The following is a 17,771-nucleotide window of genomic DNA, read 5'->3' on the forward strand; positions in this document are numbered from 1 at the left end:
TACACGCATACACGCTTGACAGCGGCAACAGCTGATTTTTGTTTTGCGGCTACGTAGCCAGAACCGCAAATCGCACTCGTTGATTCCGCTAGCGATGTGGACTTGACAATGCTCGTAATTTAATTAGGGACGCATGGAATGATTGTAACAAATCTCTTAAAATATGCAAAACGTTTGTAAAGCCCTGCAGGTCATCGGCACTCTGTGTATCCTACTCAGCCTCGCCAAACAGCTCGTTGGGCAGAAGCATTATTCACGTTCGCGCAAATTGGAGCTGCGGTAGGAGTTATATTTATTTGAGTATGATCTGTGTATATATGTATATGATGTGTGCTTGCTATGCAGGGAGGATGTGCGCCGCATGTTCCAGCACGCCTACGACGGCTATCTCAAGTACGCCGGCAGCTATGATGAACTGCGTCCGCTCACCTGCGATGGCCACGATACGTGGGGCAGCTATTCGCTGACCCTGATCGATGCCCTGGACACACTGGCCACCATGGGCAACTTTACGGAGTTCCGTCGCGTCCATGCGCTCATCGAGAAGATGAACTTCAACAAGGACATCAACGTGTCGGTGTTCGAGACGAACATCCGCATTGTTGGCGGCTTGCTGTCGGCGCATCTTCTATCGCGTCGCGCCGGCATAGATGTGGAGCCGGGCTGGCCCTGCGCCGGCCCCCTGTTGCGCATGGCCGAGGATGTGGCGCGGCGTCTGCTGCCAGCCTTCGACACGAACACGGGCATGCCGTACGGCACGGTCAATCTGCGATACGGCGTGCCCAATGGCGAGACCTCCGTCACTTGTACGGCGGGCGTGGGCACCTTTCTGGTGGAGTTCGGCACTTTGAGCCGGCTCACGGGCAAGAGCATATACGAGGAGGTGGCCCTCCAAGCGATCTATGCGCTCTGGGAGCGACGCTCGTCCATTGGACTCTTTGGCAATCACATCGATGTGCAGAGCGGACGTTGGACGGCTCTGGACTCGGGCATCGGCGCCGGCGTCGATTCCCTGTTCGAGTATCTGGTCAAGGGGGCCATCCTGCTGAATCGCCCCGAGCTGCTGGAGTTGTTCGCCGAGGCGCGGACGCCCATTGACAAGTACATGCGAAAGGACGATTGGTATGTGTGGGTGGGCATGAACAAGGGCCAGGTGACGCTGCCCGTCTTCCAGTCGCTCGAGTCCTTCTGGCCGGGCGTACTGAGTATCGTGGGCGACACAGAGTCCGCCATGCGCACGATGATGCGCTACATTAGCGTGTGGAAGAAGTACGGCTTCCTGCCCGAATTCTTTAACATTCCAGCCGGCGAAGCGGCGCCCAATCGCGAGGTCTATCCCCTGCGGCCCGAGCTCATCGAGTCGGCCATGTACCTCTACCGGGCCACCAAGAACCAGTATCTGCTCGAGCTGGGCGAGCACATGCTGGAGACGATCGAGTTCAGTGCGAAGACCAAGTGCGGCTATGCGACGGTAAGACTTGAGCTTGAGATTCCCTCACTGCAACTCATTCCTCCTCCCATTAGATACGCAATGTGGTCACCCACGAGAAGGAGAATCGCATGGAGTCCTTCTTCCTGGCCGAGACCACCAAGTATCTGTATCTGCTGTTCGACGAGGACAACTTCCTGCACAACGCCGGCGACGATGCCCACGGCGTGCTGCTGGACACGGAGCAGAATGTGTGCGTGGTGCAGGCGGGCGCCTATATCTTCAATACGGAGGCCCATCCCATGGACATGTCGGCGCTGCACTGCTGTCACAATGCCAAGGATGACATCTTCACAATGCTCGATCTGTCCGCGTTCACGCCGCGAGCTCTCGCCGAGCGCAGCAGCAAACAGCGCCTGGCCGCGCAGGAGAAGTGGAAGCCGCAGTGCCAGTCGTCCAGGCCGGAGTACAGCCACGAGGCAGCTGGCGGGGCGAGCAAGGCACCACCTAGCCCCAGCATCGGTAGCAGCAGCAGCAGCACCGTCCCCTCTCCCCCAACCATGGCCGTGGACATCGAGGTGTTCGATGAGTTCCAGCAGCCGGCGGCGGATGTGCTGGTCAGCAATTTCGAACGGATACGCGAGGAGCGCGAACTCAATCGGACGGATCAGAGCGGCGCCATCGCACGCAATCAGTTGACCGTCACGGATCTGGACGACTTCTTTGGGCAGCGGCGCGAGCACTTCGCCACAGCGCAGGAGGTGCTCAGCTATGTGTCCAGCTTCATGGGCAACTACACCATGGACGTGACCTTCATACGGGGCCTGCAGCTCTTCGATGGCAACATCAGCAGCGTCCTGGGCGTTGCCGCCCAAAAGGAGTACGAGAGCCGGATGCGCTCGCTGTGGCAGCTCTTCGAGCTGGAGCAACAGTTTGCGGTAAATGTGCGACTGATTCGCCGCCTGGGGCTGCTCAAGGTGGAGCCGGAGGCCGACAGCGAGATGATGCGCAGCTACCTGGCCAACATACTGGACACGCTCGATCACTTCGAGCAGCTGCAGCAGCAGCAGCTCGCCTCAGTCAACGACAGCGAGGTGGAGCTGATCCGCAATGCCATTGAGGCGGCGCGTCTGGACTACGAGCTGGCCATGCTGAATACGACGGCCATGCAGCAGTTCATGCATCGCGTCTATCTGATGGGCACCAACGAGGCGCAGCTGCAGCAGTTCCAGCCGTTGCTCAGCGACGAGGAGCTGGGCACGTTGCACGTTGCCGTCAGGCAGCAGCAGCAGCAGCAACAGCCGTCGCCAGTGGGAGCCGTCGAGCAAAGGGAGCGGGAGCTGCGGGAGTTGCTCAAGTATACGCGACGCATCGTGGACTTTCGGAAGCGAATGTCCGAGACGGTGGATCGGCTGCAGACGATTATGCAGGATTTGAAGACGGCCAAGACGGAGCCAACGACGCCGGGGCCAGTGCCAATGCCGCCCATAGAAAACACTGCCACGCCCACCGATGCAGCAACAACAGACCTCGCAGACAAGCAGAAACAGCAGCAGCAGGAGAAGCAGCAGGTGCAGCAGCAACAGCAACAGCAAAAGGAGCCGCCGTCCGATGATGAGGGCTCCGTGTGGTCGCAGCTGGTGCAGAATATCCTACGGAAAACGACCGTGAAACGCATCAAATTCGATGAGGCCGTGCTCCTGGAGAAGACGCGCAAATCCCTCGAGAAGCACGCCCACAAGCAGCTGTCCTACGAGCTCTTCAGCTGTCGCCGGCCGGAATATATCGAGGCGTTTGCCTACCGTGAATTCTATCCGGATGCGATATGATCTGATCTGCTGTTGACTGATCCTGTAGATAATTAGCCATTATACATAAGTCTAAACATGTATATATATATATATATATAGAGTCAGATATATATACATATATATATGGTTAAGTGCATATTCAGTTGTTGTCTGGAATTAGTTAATGCTATTATATAATTTATTAATAGTTGTGTAAACGTCAGCCCAGCTCCATTCCCTTCTCCCTTCCATTCGTTGCCTCGGTTGGGTTTGTTTGCTCGGGCCGTAATTAATTCTGATTGACTGTTGACTTTATTTCCGATTAAATCGGTGTATTTAATGTCTTCGATTAAGCCCAAGGGATTGCACAATCCTCTGGGGCAGAGGCCCGGCGCCTGGCTCCAGCTGTGGGCGTCCGTTTTTGATTCCTTCAAGCGTCAGGCTTCCTTCGGCTGAGGCGACGGCACGCAATGCCATTTACAATACCCTGTACATCATGCGAATGGGGTATGTGCAGGCTGTACACTAACTAAACATTTATGGTTAAATAACATCGGATTGAAGTCAAATTAGTTCCTTTCAAATGCATTTACACATGGCGAACTTCTATGCGATTCTCAATATCATTTAAATGAGTGTATAAAACAGTTATTTCAACTATAATTATAATTGTATAAATACACTGAAACTATGTATGGTATAAAATAGTTTTTTTTATATATTTTTTATATAAGAAGATAAATAATGCTATTCCATGCGATTTCAAAGGTATTTGTTGAAGTATAAAATGAGCAAATAAATAAATTTAATAATAAATTAACATTATTTCACCCTTTTTATTGCTTGATTTTAAAATGTAATAATCCAACAATCCCAAATGCACTACACTATCGCACAAAACCTTAAGCTACCGGGTAATCTGTAGTCGATCATGTCTTTGCTTGTATTTATTTTCGTACTATTGCTGCATACTTCAGGGGCTCGCGTTCGGTTTCGCTTTGCGGAAACGTAACGACAGCGAATGACGTGAAATGAACGGTGGAAGCAGCGAAAGGGAAAACTTTTTGCAGTCATGGATAGCGATAACGATAATGATGATGATGATGATGATGATCGACTTTGTCCCCATTGCAAAATAATAAATGGCAAAACGAGCTGTGACGTTGACGTCGAATTGTGTGTGTGTGTGTGTGAGACAGAGAAAGTATGCTGGCGCACGTGTGTGTGTATGTAGGTCACGCCGCTGCTGCCGGTATCCATTTGTATGCGTTATATATATTATATATTTACATATATATATATATGTACATATATATGTGTATATTTGTGGGTGCGTGTGTACACTGGCGAAATTGCCTGTCATGGGCTGCAGTAATAACAGTAGCAAGTACGAAAAACAATAACAACAACAAAAACAACAACTAGAACAACAATAAGAATGGCAAAAGTTTAATGAGTTCAAGTTTTATAAATGAAAAGACAGGTGTCCTTGCAGCACAAATCCCAATCGCAGACGTCGACGGCACGCTACGCGCCACAGACGTTGTCCTCGCCCGGCCGGATGAAGCCAAAAAGCGGTGACAAGGAAGACGAGGATGGCGATGATCAGGACGATCACTTCGAGGGCGATCCACGGCCCATGCCTTACGACTTTGAAAAGGAGTTGATTAACAATTCGAATAAGCATATACGCATATCTGAAGTCTTTGGGCCGCCTAATATAGGTATTTACATATGTGTTCTATTATATAAGCTAGTTTTTTATTTGCAACTATTTTCTGGTTGACTTTGTGGCTTTAAGACTGTAAGTTATAGTGCAATTAAAACTGTGTGCCGTTTCAATTCCTAATTCCATACAAGCGAGAACAGAGCACGAATACATATACTCTCCCTCTCTTATCCGTTGACGAAATGCTACGAAAATTGTGCGAAAGAAACTAAGTAAATATCGGTTCATCTACAAATTAGAACTAGTTTGAATATTCATTCAAAAGCGCGTAAAGATGAAGTGAAGTGCCACAGTCAAATAGTTTAAAAATCATTTAATTTTACAAAAAATTAATATTAAATATTTTTTCATTTCAGTATATCCAATCACTTCCAAATTTTATTCCAAATACGAGCCACAGTCAATTTTAAAGAAACCAGCGCAGGCGCAGCGCCACAGATTCCATAAAGCACCGCCAGATTATCCGTTGCTGGAGTCACAGATGTACGGCTGGATGCCGTTGCAGTGTCGAGAAGCTGCCACATATTTAAATTGCATACACGCGCCAAAACGGCGCTGCCGCATGACAATACATGGAGAACAAATTATAGCGGGCCGAATTACTGAGCGTCCGCCTTTCAACGGTCTAAAATTCATACTTCATTAACATATGTTACTTATACGAGATAATTATCACATGCCCTGATGAAGTAAACTAATTTTATTTTTTTTTTAAATTGTTTAGCTATGATTTGGGGACCTGTATTATCGGCAGTTCCATATTTTCAAGCTTTGATTCAATTCCATCCACAAAGTGTGGAACAAATTAAAAAAATTTCTAAATTCTGGCAGCGCTGCAGTCGAGGACAAGTTGGCAGCTCTGTTGTTTTTAATGTTTACTTTTTAATGTTTGTGGGTTCTGGGGACATAAAATGGAAATAAATGCGGCTTGTTACTAATATTGTAATTATACGCTGCACCTGGAGAACATGGTAAGCACGCAAATCCCAAAATAAACTTTGAAGTAGCAAAATCGAAGTTTATGACATTTGTTGCCCTTGCAGCGGCATTTGCCGCTTAATTTGCCCCGATTTTAATGCCTCATTTATTAACAGACACAATCAAATAATACGCACGCAAACCGCAAAGGCGCCGATGAGGATTCGCAGTCTTTGAATCCAGAACAACTGTTAGAAGGCCTCTTCCAAGCATTATATAGGCTATGTAAGTAAACTATATTTAATAAGCCCAAACATTCCCTTTTCTTTTGTATAGTGATCAAGCTTTTCCTTTATAGGGCTGCAGGGACGCCGGGTCGTTTGCTTCATCATGAGCGAACTGGGCGGCAATGAGTTGTTCGAAGCTGTCATCTCCTGGTCGGTCCAGCATCCAGATCTGGCGATCTGTCTGCTGGCTGCATGTTTTGTTTTCCTTTTGCCTTTGCTCATCATTTTTGGCTTTGGTTTCATAACCTTGCTAGTAACGTTTACAGGCATTCTTGTACTGGAAGGTAGTTAATAATAATAGTATAAACTATCTCTATAGTTGATATTAATATCCGATTTTAATTACAGGCACTTTACTGACGTTTGTTTTTATGATATTTTTCGCCTGCATTGGCAGTTTGGCTATTGCCTTTCTCGTTTTTGCTGTTGTTGCATATTTTGGATTTTCGCAAATCTATGGATTCCTTGGCATGGAGCGTTATCGAGATGCATTTCTAAGATTTTTACAGGAAAATATAAGTGCAACAACTGCTAACGAACCAAATTAGAAATAGATTAAGCAGGGCATAATAATAGGTTAAGGCTATCGAAATGAAAATATGTAGAAGTTCAAGTAAGAAATAGATTGTAGTATGAATTATTTGATCATCAGGGTTTTTTTATTGTTAGCTTTTATTCTTTTTTGTTTATTTGCCGACTGTTTAATTTATCGACTACAATTCGTGCACGATTGCTATCGATAGTTGTTTTGTGGTCACCCTAATATATACAAATAGTGTTTGCTGCAGAGATTTGTTTATAAATTATTATTAATTCGGTGCATATATATTCGTGTATAAGTCCTGTGTCGCAGCAGAGAATTTTGTTGCTGACACGGTAAGTAAAACAATTACGTTAATTATTATTAACAATTCTGTTAATTATTCTATATGAAGTATTAACAAGAAAACAATTAGATTGTTGACAATGGATACACATGACATACAAACATACATATGTACATACTTAAAGACAAATCTACCCAATCTGATCTTGAACAAGTACTACTCCCTATAAAATAGGCTAAACGTTTTATGCATCAGCTAATTTAAGTTATCCCTTAAATAAAAACAACAAAAGATGAAAACAATTGTATCGAGTATATTAACTTAAGCAATCGATAATAAGTACAAGAATCGCGATATCCACCGATAGTATCGCTGAAGGTGTTGCAGGTCTTTTCTATGTACACACATACTTAGTTTTCGCTGGAAAATATTTAGTAATTTTCGTGTATTTAAGTGCGAGAAAATAAATAAACCCTGCTTTTAAGCAGACTAAATTCCTATTGACGCGGTAAGTAGTTGAAGTTAAGTAAGTTGAATGTTGAAAGTGGAGATGGCTGATGTGGAAAATTTTGTGTTAAAAGAAACGTAAGAAAGCTGCTTATGAGCAAGAGAAACAAGTAAGCAGCGGGGGTGTGGTAGATTCACATATACAGCCATAAACACTGTTAGTTGGATATGTATGTATTTATGTATGGAGTCTCCATGTTGTTTAAATTGCTATAAACATAAACAAAGCCAGGTAGACAAGTGGTAATTATTTATTGTGTGAATGTGATATAAATTAATTATGAATTAACTCATAAATACTGCCAAAATAAGGAAAACATGTATTTCTATGCTGTGCACGGCGTATATATGTATGTACAAATGTATGTTTGTATGTATGTATGCGTGCAAGGGAGCTGTCACCTTTCTGCGCAGCATAAGACATACATATGTACATACTTAAGTACTCAAAACAGATAAATGAATATATAGAAATACCTAGTTTAGTGTAGTTTGCTAATGGTTGATCCTACTATTTGTAAATGTTGTCATTAAAAATAATTACAAGCAAGAACAATTTCCATGAAAATGTATGTAAATATGTATTTTATTACCATTTTGTATCGCAGCATATGGCAACACTGTTAAGCTGCATTGGAGTTTCTGCCTTGTGTACACAGTCTCTCTCACTCTCTCGCTCCCTCTCTCTGTCTGCTTCCCGATACATCTCGCTCACTCTCGCTGCACAATGTATATATGTATATGCGTGCAACGCGGCCGCTACGGCGTCGTTCTCACTGTTTTCCAGTCACTTGTCTGCTTCGTTCGGTGCTGGTCGTTCGTTTCTTTGGTTGCGTGTGCCTAGAACCAGTATAAGGCTTGCCACAAAAAAAAGTAAATAGGCAAAGCAGTGAAAACTCGACTACATACAAATATTTTGTTTTTTTTTTTCTCTGTGAATTATTAAAGAAAAGGAAAATAATTGATTTTGTGTTGAATTAAAATTGGTTTTATAACTTGCGTATTTAAAGCGCGTCAGGTTTTTAGCTGTGCTCTTCGCATTGCAGGTAATTTTCAAAATCTACGCTTGTTGCCCTACATGCAGACACACCACACACACATACGTCCGTATATCTGTATGCACATACAAATGTATGTACGCACTATCTAAAGTATGCACCTTAGCATATTTTGTTTGCGCCGCAACGTCTTAAAACGGAAATACATGTTTGTTCGTACCAATACATACATACATATGTACGCATGCATGTGTGTGTGTGCTTTGCTTTGCTTATACAGTAAAAGAAGCGAGTAACGATGCTCGTGTTACCTGCCGTTTTCAATGTATATGTGAGTGTGAGTTGAGGGAGTTAGTGTTCCATCTCACGTTTCCTTCTGAAACTTGAGTCAGCAGCAGCTCTCACGCTTAATTTTTAAACGAAGAGTATGCCAATGTTAATGTTATTATATATGTACAAACATACATTGTATATGCTCATACAATCATAATAGATACTTCAGTTTTCTGGAAATTTTGTGAATGAAAGCCATAGAAACGATTAAGACTATGTGTACATATGTACTTAGAGAAGTATATATGTATGTATATGGAGAGTTTAGGTTCATGCAGGTAGCAAGCCGGTTTAAAAAGAGAGAAAAGTACAGAAACCATGTTTATTTACAGTATTTGCCCATGTTAAGCTATTTGGTATGGAAAATCTAATGCTAATCTACATTTTAATTTATTTGTTTCTTTTAGGTGTGGTGTAAATCGCCTAAATCACCAAGATGAGTTACATGCCAGCCCAGAACCGTACAAGTAAGTCCATACATAAATAATGCTTAAATAATATATATGGGGATACTAGAATTTCAGTACATTTTGTTCTTTAACTGCTTTTTTTTTTTGTTCAACAACAACCGAACTCGTTTCTAAACATTTCAATTATTCACAAATCTTTAAACCAGTTCGATTCCACATGAGCTGCAATAGTGCGTAACTGTAAAATTCTCTGAAGCCTGCGGAAATAATTAGAGAACTATTCTCTTTGTTGTTGCATTGCATAAGTGATTCACTTTGCACTCGCATTCCCTGTCTTCTTCATTGCAACTGATTGAATGTGTAAAAAGGCTTGTGGCTGGGCGGGGCTGGACCCCAATCAATGTTATTGTACAGAGCAGAGCCGAGCAGAGCAGAGCGGTGCAGAACTGCAGCACTAATGCGCCTCAATGGCCATTGACAAACGATTATTTTGCAGAGGCAGTGGCAGGGGAAACGAGGTAAAGGCATAGTTGTTGTTGTAATCGAATACAGCAAACAAATTGTGAGCTAGCTCGCTCCACTGCACTTTTACAGCAAAACCAACAATAACAACAACGAATGAATCTATCGAACGCCATTGTTGTTTATGTTCTTTTGTCAGTATTTCTCTTATTTTCTTTTATTTTTTTTTTTCGAGCTGTAATGCATCTGTCCTTCTGCTTGAGTGCGGCCATCCCTGCCAACTTGTTCATTTTGTTCTTTGCGCTTTCAACATGTTTTTTCTTTTACTTTTTGCTGCCTTTGCAAATTGCGCTTTGTAACGGCAGTTGTTGCTGTTGCCTCAACCACAGCTTCTCATGCTACTGCTGCTGCTGCTGATGTTGCTGTTCTTGTTGTTGCTGCTGCCACTTCATTTGCAATTCGTTTGGTTTGGGTCGTGTGGGTGTATGGGTGTGGGTGTGGGTGTGTGCGTGTGTGCTCTCTTGCTGTTTCGATACGCCATCTCCTTCGCACACGCTCGTTAACTCTTCTAGATATACAAATGTATGCGAGTATGCATGCATATATGCATATACATACATATGCATGTATGCATGTATTTTTTGCCATTGCTACTTCACTTGGGCTGGCGCACGTTTCGGATTTATTTCTGATTTTTGCTCAAAAATTTAATTAGAGCAACGCAGTGAGCAGCGGCTGCTCGGTGGGTTGGGCTCGACTGAAGGGCGTGTTTTTTTTTGTTTGTTTGTCGAGCCGCCCGAGAATATGGCACAAAGTGCGTTTAATCGATCTGGGAAATATGCATGAATAGAGGCTTCAAGGCGGCCTCAAGGACCTGCCAGTTGCAGCGCATAAATAGCGCAAATTAAAAAACAAAGCGAATTGCTGAGCAGGCATAATTAAGGCAAAGTGGCAAACAAAACGCCCAACGCATTTGGAGCTCGATTACCGCCCTATGCTAACACACACACACACATATATATATATATATAGAGAGAGACTATATACATAGACTGCTGTGAAGCATCAACCCTTGGAACTGAGTCATTTGTCCTGGTAGCGCGCTTTTTGGCTTTGATTGCTCGTTGAGACACAAACGACGCTGATGGTTCCGTCTTTTTTTTAATACATATATAAAACATATATACATTTCTTTATTTTTTCAAATTTTGAAAGGGGCCGTCGCTTTTATAATATGCAAAAAAATGTCCTGCAGCACCCATCCTGTCAGATTATTCCTATTTCAGTTGCTGTTTCCACTGCCTCCTCCTCCTCCTCCTCCCTTTTGCTGTCACATTTCGCTTGTCATCGTGTCGCATTTCAAATCCGACAAGAAGCCAGACATCGCCTTTGCGCTCAGCTCCTCTTTAACCCATTAGAGAGCGAGACAAAAGAGAACGAGAGAGCGGGAGAGAGAGAGAGAGAGAGAGAGAGGCAGTGTTCTGCTGTGGGCTTTAATCCTAGATATGAAGTGCACTTGGTATTTCCACAACGGAAACACAAATCCAATAAAAATGTGTTGGTTCGCTGAGTATCTTTGAGTATCTTGAGTTGATGGGATCTGAGGCAAGAGTGTGTGAACTGTGCTGAAAGGATTGTGGGCTGTCCCATTGCAGGATAATGTCTTAAGTGTAGCCCGTCTAGCTTCTAGTTAAGTTTGGCCAGCATATAGTCGGATTCTGCAAATTGTCAACAATTGGTTATACCTTCTCCATAATCATCTTTCGCAGTGTCCCATAACAATCAATACAATCCGCCGGATTTGCCGCCCATGGTGTCCGCCAAGGAGCAGACACTGATGTGGCAACAGAACTCGTATTTGGGTGACTCCGGCATACATTCGGGCGCCGTCACCCAGGTGCCATCGCTCTCCGGCAAGGAGGATGAGGAGATGGAGGGAGATCCGCTTATGTTCGATCTGGACACCGGATTTCCGCAAAACTTTACACAGGATCAGGTGGACGATATGAATCAACAGCTGAGCCAGACGCGGTCGCAACGCGTACGCGCCGCCATGTTCCCGGAGACGCTCGAGGAGGGCATCGAGATACCATCAACACAGTTTGATCCACAGCAGCCGACCGCTGTGCAGCGCCTCTCGGAGCCGTCGCAGATGCTGAAGCATGCCGTCGTCAATTTGATCAACTATCAGGACGACGCTGAGCTGGCCACGCGCGCCATACCGGAGCTGATCAAGCTGTTGAACGATGAGGATCAGGTGGTCGTCTCGCAGGCAGCCATGATGGTGCACCAGCTGTCCAAGAAGGAGGCCTCGCGTCACGCCATCATGAACAGTCCCCAGATGGTGGCCGCCCTTGTGCGCGCCATCTCGAATAGCAACGATCTGGAGAGCACCAAGGCAGCGGTCGGCACACTCCACAATTTGTCCCATCATCGCCAGGGCCTGTTGGCCATCTTCAAGAGCGGCGGCATACCCGCTCTCGTCAAGCTGCTCTCCTCGCCCGTGGAGAGCGTGCTCTTCTATGCGATCACCACGCTGCACAATCTCCTGCTGCACCAGGACGGCTCCAAGATGGCCGTCCGCCTGGCCGGCGGCCTCCAGAAGATGGTGACGCTCTTGCAGCGCAACAATGTCAAGTTCTTGGCCATTGTCACCGATTGTCTGCAGATTCTGGCCTACGGCAACCAGGAGAGCAAACTGATCATTCTCGCTTCCGGCGGACCCAATGAGCTGGTCCGCATCATGCGCTCCTACGACTACGAGAAGCTCTTGTGGACCACATCGCGTGTGCTCAAGGTGCTCTCGGTGTGCTCCAGCAACAAGCCGGCCATCGTCGATGCTGGCGGCATGCAGGCCTTGGCCATGCACTTGGGCAACATGTCGCCGCGTCTGGTCCAGAACTGTCTCTGGACGCTGCGCAATCTGTCGGATGCGGCCACCAAGGTGGAGGGATTGGAGGCGCTGCTGCAGTCGCTCGTCCAGGTCCTGGGCTCAACGGATGTCAATGTGGTCACCTGTGCCGCCGGCATTCTCTCGAATTTGACGTGCAACAATCAGCGCAACAAGGCGACCGTTTGCCAGGTGGGCGGCGTCGATGCGCTCGTTCGCACCATCATCAATGCCGGCGATCGCGAGGAGATCACCGAGCCGGCCGTCTGTGCTCTGCGTCACCTGACCTCGCGCCATGTCGACTCGGAGCTCGCCCAGAATGCGGTGCGTCTCAATTATGGTCTGTCCGTAATTGTGAAGCTATTGCATCCTCCATCGCGCTGGCCCCTGATCAAGGCCGTCATCGGACTCATTCGGAATCTGGCCCTCTGCCCGGCCAATCATGCGCCGTTGCGGGAGCACGGCGCCATCCATCATCTGGTGCGTCTGCTGATGCGCGCATTCCAGGACACAGAGCGTGTAAGTAGTGAAGTGAGCTAGACAGAGATTGAAGCAAGGTCAGATCACATTCGTATTAGATTCATCTATCTATGGCTGAATGGACTATCTGAGGAGAGGAGCTGCTCCTCCTCCTCTTCAATCTGTACCTTGATATACACACACACACATATATATTTATGATTTGCAATTTATGATTAGCAACGTTCGTCTATTGCCACCACTGGGTCGCAGCAGCCATCCGCGTACGCCGATGGCGTTCGCATGGAGGAGATTGTCGAGGGAACTGTGGGCGCCTTGCATATCCTGGCGCGCGAGTCGCACAATCGCGCCCTCATACGCCAACAGTCGGTCATACCGATCTTTGTGCGTTTGCTCTTCAACGAAATCGAGAACATTCAGGTGAGTGGATGAATATTGAACGAATGAATGAAGTAAATAAACAATATATATATATATATATATATATATATACATATACATATATATATTTATGCATTTTCAGCGCGTCGCTGCTGGCGTGCTCTGTGAGCTGGCCGCCGATAAGGAGGGCGCCGAGATCATCGAACAGGAGGGCGCCACTGGGCCGCTCACCGATCTGTTGCATTCGCGCAACGAGGGCGTGGCCACCTACGCCGCCGCCGTGCTGTTCCGCATGAGCGAGGACAAGCCGCAGGACTACAAGAAGCGTCTCTCCATCGAGCTGACCAACTCGCTGCTCCGCGAGGAGAACAACATCTGGGCCAACGCTGACCTCGGCATGGGTCCAGACTTACAGGTGCGTAACGCTCCATTTCTAAACAAATATGCCAAACGATTTCCACTTTGGAGTTGAATTTTCATTTCAATGTTTGTAAATACATTATACAATATAAAACCTATGTTTCAATACCCCCCAAACTCCACAAATTTGTACATAAAAACAACAACTGTAGCAATACATAGATATAAACTATTTGTAAGCCGCAGATCAGTATTATGTATATAATATTTATATATATATATATATATATATTTTAAACAAATTGCCAACATATCTATTATTATTCATTGTTTTCGAATCATTTTTAATGTTAGTTTTAAGTAGAATTTGATTGCAAGCATCTGGCCGTAGCAACAACTACAATTTGAAAAAAAAAAAAAAAAAAAAAAAAATATTTTGAACATCGTTAAATTACATCCTTGATTATATATATAAATATATATACATTATTTAGCTATTTTAATTTAAATATGTTTACTAATTACCGTTTAATTTTTGATTTTGTAATTAATTTGAATTTTGATTTATTTCGTTTCTTTTTTTCTTACATTATGTTTTGTTTGTGTGCAAAAAAAAAAAAAAAACATTACCGAAATCGAACCAAACACACCGATCTCACTTGCATCACGCACAACAACAACAACAACAACGAACACATCCTCTCTCTCTTTCTCTGTCTCTCTCACACACATAAACGCAACACAAAAACTCGTGTTCTGTGTCTGTGTCTCTCTTCTATTTCCTAACAACTTTTCACTTCTGATCCATCAAAAAAAAAAAAAAAAAAAAATAAAAAAAAAAAAATGAAAAAATAACACACACACACACACTCCAACCCACTTTTCGCACACACATATACACACACAATACACACACTCAAATTGACAACACGTACACGTACACAATCACGTTCACGTTCACAATCACGAACACGATCACGATCACGATCACAGGATATGCTTGGACCCGAAGAAGCATATGAGGGCCTGTACGGACAAGGTCCGCCCAGTGTGCACAGTTCGCACGGAGGTCGCGCATTCCATCAGCAAGGTATGTATGCTCGCTTCCACCTACCTAGTACGGCTTTAAGGATCTCTACTACAGTCAACACTAATCAATCACAAGTCTTAACCCTGCCCATCGCCACAGCCTCTGGCCCTGCCCCTGCCCCTGCCCCTGCCCCAGCCCTCATTTAATTGCAATTAATCAATTTATGAATGTGTGTGTCTATTCATTATATTTGTTCAAGCCGAAACCATCAGATGACAAAAAATGGATAACCCAAATGCAAAACAAAAAAAATGCTGCGAAAACGCTAAATTGACAAGTTTTGCCCCCTCCCCCTACCTCACCGTAGTTAAAACACTAACCCCATCATGGTCCAACACACCCCAAGGAGCCAACCGCTATCATCATCATCATTAATCAATTAGTATTTAAGTGTCCTTATTAACAATTATTGCAAACATACATACTAAGTGTCTAAGCGATTGCTGAACAAGTGTCGTTCGTTGGTCAAACCTGAGTGCACTTATATATCGATATATACAAACATAAGTGATTAACCGTTATGCATATACTATATATAAATACATATTTCAATGTCTTATCGATTAATACACGAGTGTTGTCCTTCCCACCCACCCCTTAATCGATTACAAGTCATCGAACTGAAAAGTGAAATTCACATGAACCAGTTCTAATTAGGATTTGCCCACCAAATCGAAATGTAGATCATGTGAACTTTTCTTAAATCTTCGACTCTCTTATGCTTGACACATGTTTATCATTTATGTGCCCTGTATCCCATTCAGAAACCCAGACACAGTCGCTATGGATAGCGCAATCTCCCCCCTAGTCAATCACTGCCATCCATTGACAATGTGCATGTAAAATGTGCTACATACATATATATATATATATATATATATATATATATATGTATGTGTGTGTGTGCATTCATCCAAATTCATCAAAACTTTACTTCATTTCTCTTTGCGTCTGTTTAGTTAGTTATAAACCAACCCTATTATCCGCTAATAATTTAAACTGTCTCTGCTCTTTAGAAAATGGGGACAAATGGGGTTTACTTAACTTGGAGTGGAAATATTAGCATTAGCATTTATTTGGAATCATTTAGCAACTGGATCAACTTGTCTTCGGTGCTTTCATGTGTTCCATTCCATTTCATTTCTCATAGGGGAGCTAGCATAGTTAGTTTATATATACACATACATACATACATACTTACCATAATCACAGAAACACACATACACATTCACACACAGAAACTCACAATTTTGACATGAAGCAGGAGACGCCCTCAACAATTTCAGTTCTTAAACAATTTACCAAATATGATTTATTACGTTTATGTTGACGTTAATTAAACATTAATTTTGCATGTTTCTTTAATGAACAATAAATCATATAATTATATACAAATATATATGTATATGTACATGCAAAAGTAAAAGTAAAAGCATGTTCTATATATTCTATGGTATTATTCGATATATTTCTTTATAGCGAAAACTGTATATATTTGATTGATTTGCTTTAATTATTTTTGGTTTGACTTCTCATTCGTGCAGGATATGATACTCTACCAATAGATTCAATGCAAGGTCTCGAGATCAGCAGTCCGGTAGGTGGTGGTGCTGGCGCTGCTGGCAATGCTGCTGGCGGTGGTGCTGGCGCCGGTGGCGCTGCTCCGCCCGGTGGGGCACCCACATCGCCCTACTCCATGGATATGGATGTCGGCGAGATTGATGCGGGCGCTTTGAACTTTGATTTGGATGCCATGCCCACGCCACCCAATGACAACAATAACTTGGCTGCCTGGTACGATACCGACTGTTAAGCACACATGATAAACGGATGATGCAAGGAGAAGATCACGACAACTAAGACGATGACGACGACGACGATGACGATTTCGACGGCGATTATGAAAGTCGTGCAATTAAAATACACACATTACATTATATATTAACATAAAGCAGAACAAACATATATAAAGTACGAAATCTTACATATTACCCATATACACAAAAACAAAAAATGGAAATTAAACGAATGTTTGCAATAGAATCATAAATTAAAACAAAAAACGTTTTTCAACTCAAAAACTTGGAATTGCATGTATTTCCTTCTCTTTCTTTGTCGAATGGCAACGCCAACAGTTTGGAAGCAACTGAAATGACGCACGTGCTATCGATAACCCTTGTGTTGGTTGTGTGCAGTCAAGCACGGGCAAATTGTTGATGTACAGTAGACTCTGGCTAGGCGAGACATCCATAATGTGTGAGCACTGTACTTGGATATTTCAATAGACATTAATTCGTTTGGCCAACACAACAATTTCATGTTTTATTAAAACATTTACTTAATCAGATATGAGTTATCTATAAATGCTTGCCGAACCACTTGTGATCCACGGGCGACAGCCATCGATGGCAACCATTTAGATTATTTTGTACAACATATTTGAATGTGAATGGGTTTTGGTTTTCGCGTGCCAATTGCTCCTCCTTGGCCTGCTGTTCATCCAGCATCTCCTGCGAGACGACCATGGCCTGGAATGGCAGCTGATTGGCCACCTGCTCCAGGAAGCCCTTGCATTCCACGAACTCACATTTGCCAGCGATTTCGACTATGACACGACCGGCCTTAATCGGGGTCACGTAATGATCGATGGCGCCCTTGCCACCGCCCATACGCTGGCCTTGACCCTTCTTGGTGATTGGCTGCCAGGGCGCTGGCACTCGCCATGTGGCGAACATTGTGTTCACATTCATCTTGCGACCGATGGTCAGACGCATCATTTCGTAGTGGCCCCAGCGCAAGCGACCGCCACCTGTGGCAATGATCCCATACTGTTTGTGGAGCAGCTGGTTGTGGACGAGCTCAGGGCCGCGCATGTAGCGC

At 44.4% G+C, this 17,771-nt stretch overlaps 5 protein-coding genes across 8 annotated transcripts in view; 4 read left to right on the forward strand and 1 right to left on the reverse strand.

Annotated features, from left to right (window-relative positions):
* The first annotated feature begins 32 nt into the window (after positions 1-32).
* On the forward strand, positions 33-3,974 carry LOC6585193 (ER degradation-enhancing alpha-mannosidase-like protein 2). Its single transcript, XM_002010793.4, has 3 exons — positions 33-279; positions 346-1,471; positions 1,525-3,974. The coding sequence occupies exons 1-3, from the start codon at positions 164-166 to the stop codon at positions 3,256-3,258; spliced, it is 2,976 nt and encodes a 991-aa protein (XP_002010829.2). The 5' UTR covers positions 33-163; the 3' UTR covers positions 3,259-3,974.
* Positions 3,975-4,545: 571 nt separating this feature from the next.
* LOC6585194 lies at positions 4,546-5,919 on the forward strand. The gene is made up of 2 exons (XM_002010794.4): positions 4,546-4,943; positions 5,305-5,919. Exons 1-2 carry the CDS (start codon positions 4,691-4,693, stop codon positions 5,592-5,594), a joined length of 543 nt encoding a protein of 180 aa, XP_002010830.2. The 5' UTR covers positions 4,546-4,690; the 3' UTR covers positions 5,595-5,919.
* LOC6585195 lies at positions 5,805-6,793 on the forward strand. The gene is made up of 4 exons (XM_002010795.4): positions 5,805-5,919; positions 6,043-6,151; positions 6,225-6,437; positions 6,502-6,793. The coding sequence occupies exons 1-4, from the start codon at positions 5,917-5,919 to the stop codon at positions 6,699-6,701; spliced, it is 525 nt and encodes a 174-aa protein (XP_002010831.2). The 5' UTR covers positions 5,805-5,916; the 3' UTR covers positions 6,702-6,793.
* A 134-nt stretch (positions 6,794-6,927) lies between these two features.
* LOC6585196 (armadillo segment polarity protein) lies at positions 6,928-16,865 on the forward strand. Of its 4 annotated transcripts, none has more exons than XM_044010732.1 (7): positions 6,928-7,029; positions 9,226-9,285; positions 11,460-13,099; positions 13,280-13,480; positions 13,584-13,856; positions 14,795-14,891; positions 16,436-16,865. In XM_044010732.1, the coding sequence occupies exons 2-7, from the start codon at positions 9,255-9,257 to the stop codon at positions 16,702-16,704; spliced, it is 2,511 nt and encodes an 836-aa protein (XP_043866667.1). In that variant the 5' UTR covers positions 6,928-7,029; positions 9,226-9,254; the 3' UTR covers positions 16,705-16,865. The 4 variants fall into 4 exon arrangements, with proteins under 4 accessions (XP_043866667.1, XP_043866668.1, XP_043866664.1 ...); XM_044010729.1 differs by lacking the exon at positions 6,928-7,029 and adding an exon at positions 7,365-7,488; XM_044010730.1 differs by lacking the exon at positions 6,928-7,029 and adding an exon at positions 8,281-8,533.
* A 318-nt stretch (positions 16,866-17,183) lies between these two features.
* LOC6585197 (39S ribosomal protein L16, mitochondrial) overlaps positions 17,184-17,771 on the reverse strand; it is a 1,016-nt gene continuing 428 nt past the window's right edge. The window contains exon 3 of the mRNA XM_002010797.4: positions 17,184-17,771. This exon is cut by the window's right edge and continues 94 nt beyond it. Coding sequence (XP_002010833.3) covers positions 17,249-17,771 — 523 coding nt within the window. The 3' untranslated portion in view covers positions 17,184-17,248.

Source organism: Drosophila mojavensis, unplaced genomic scaffold (assembly GCF_018153725.1).
Source record: "Drosophila mojavensis isolate 15081-1352.22 unplaced genomic scaffold, ASM1815372v1 contig_136, whole genome shotgun sequence".
In the NCBI taxonomy this organism is placed as follows: Eukaryota; Metazoa; Arthropoda; class Insecta; order Diptera; family Drosophilidae; genus Drosophila; species Drosophila mojavensis.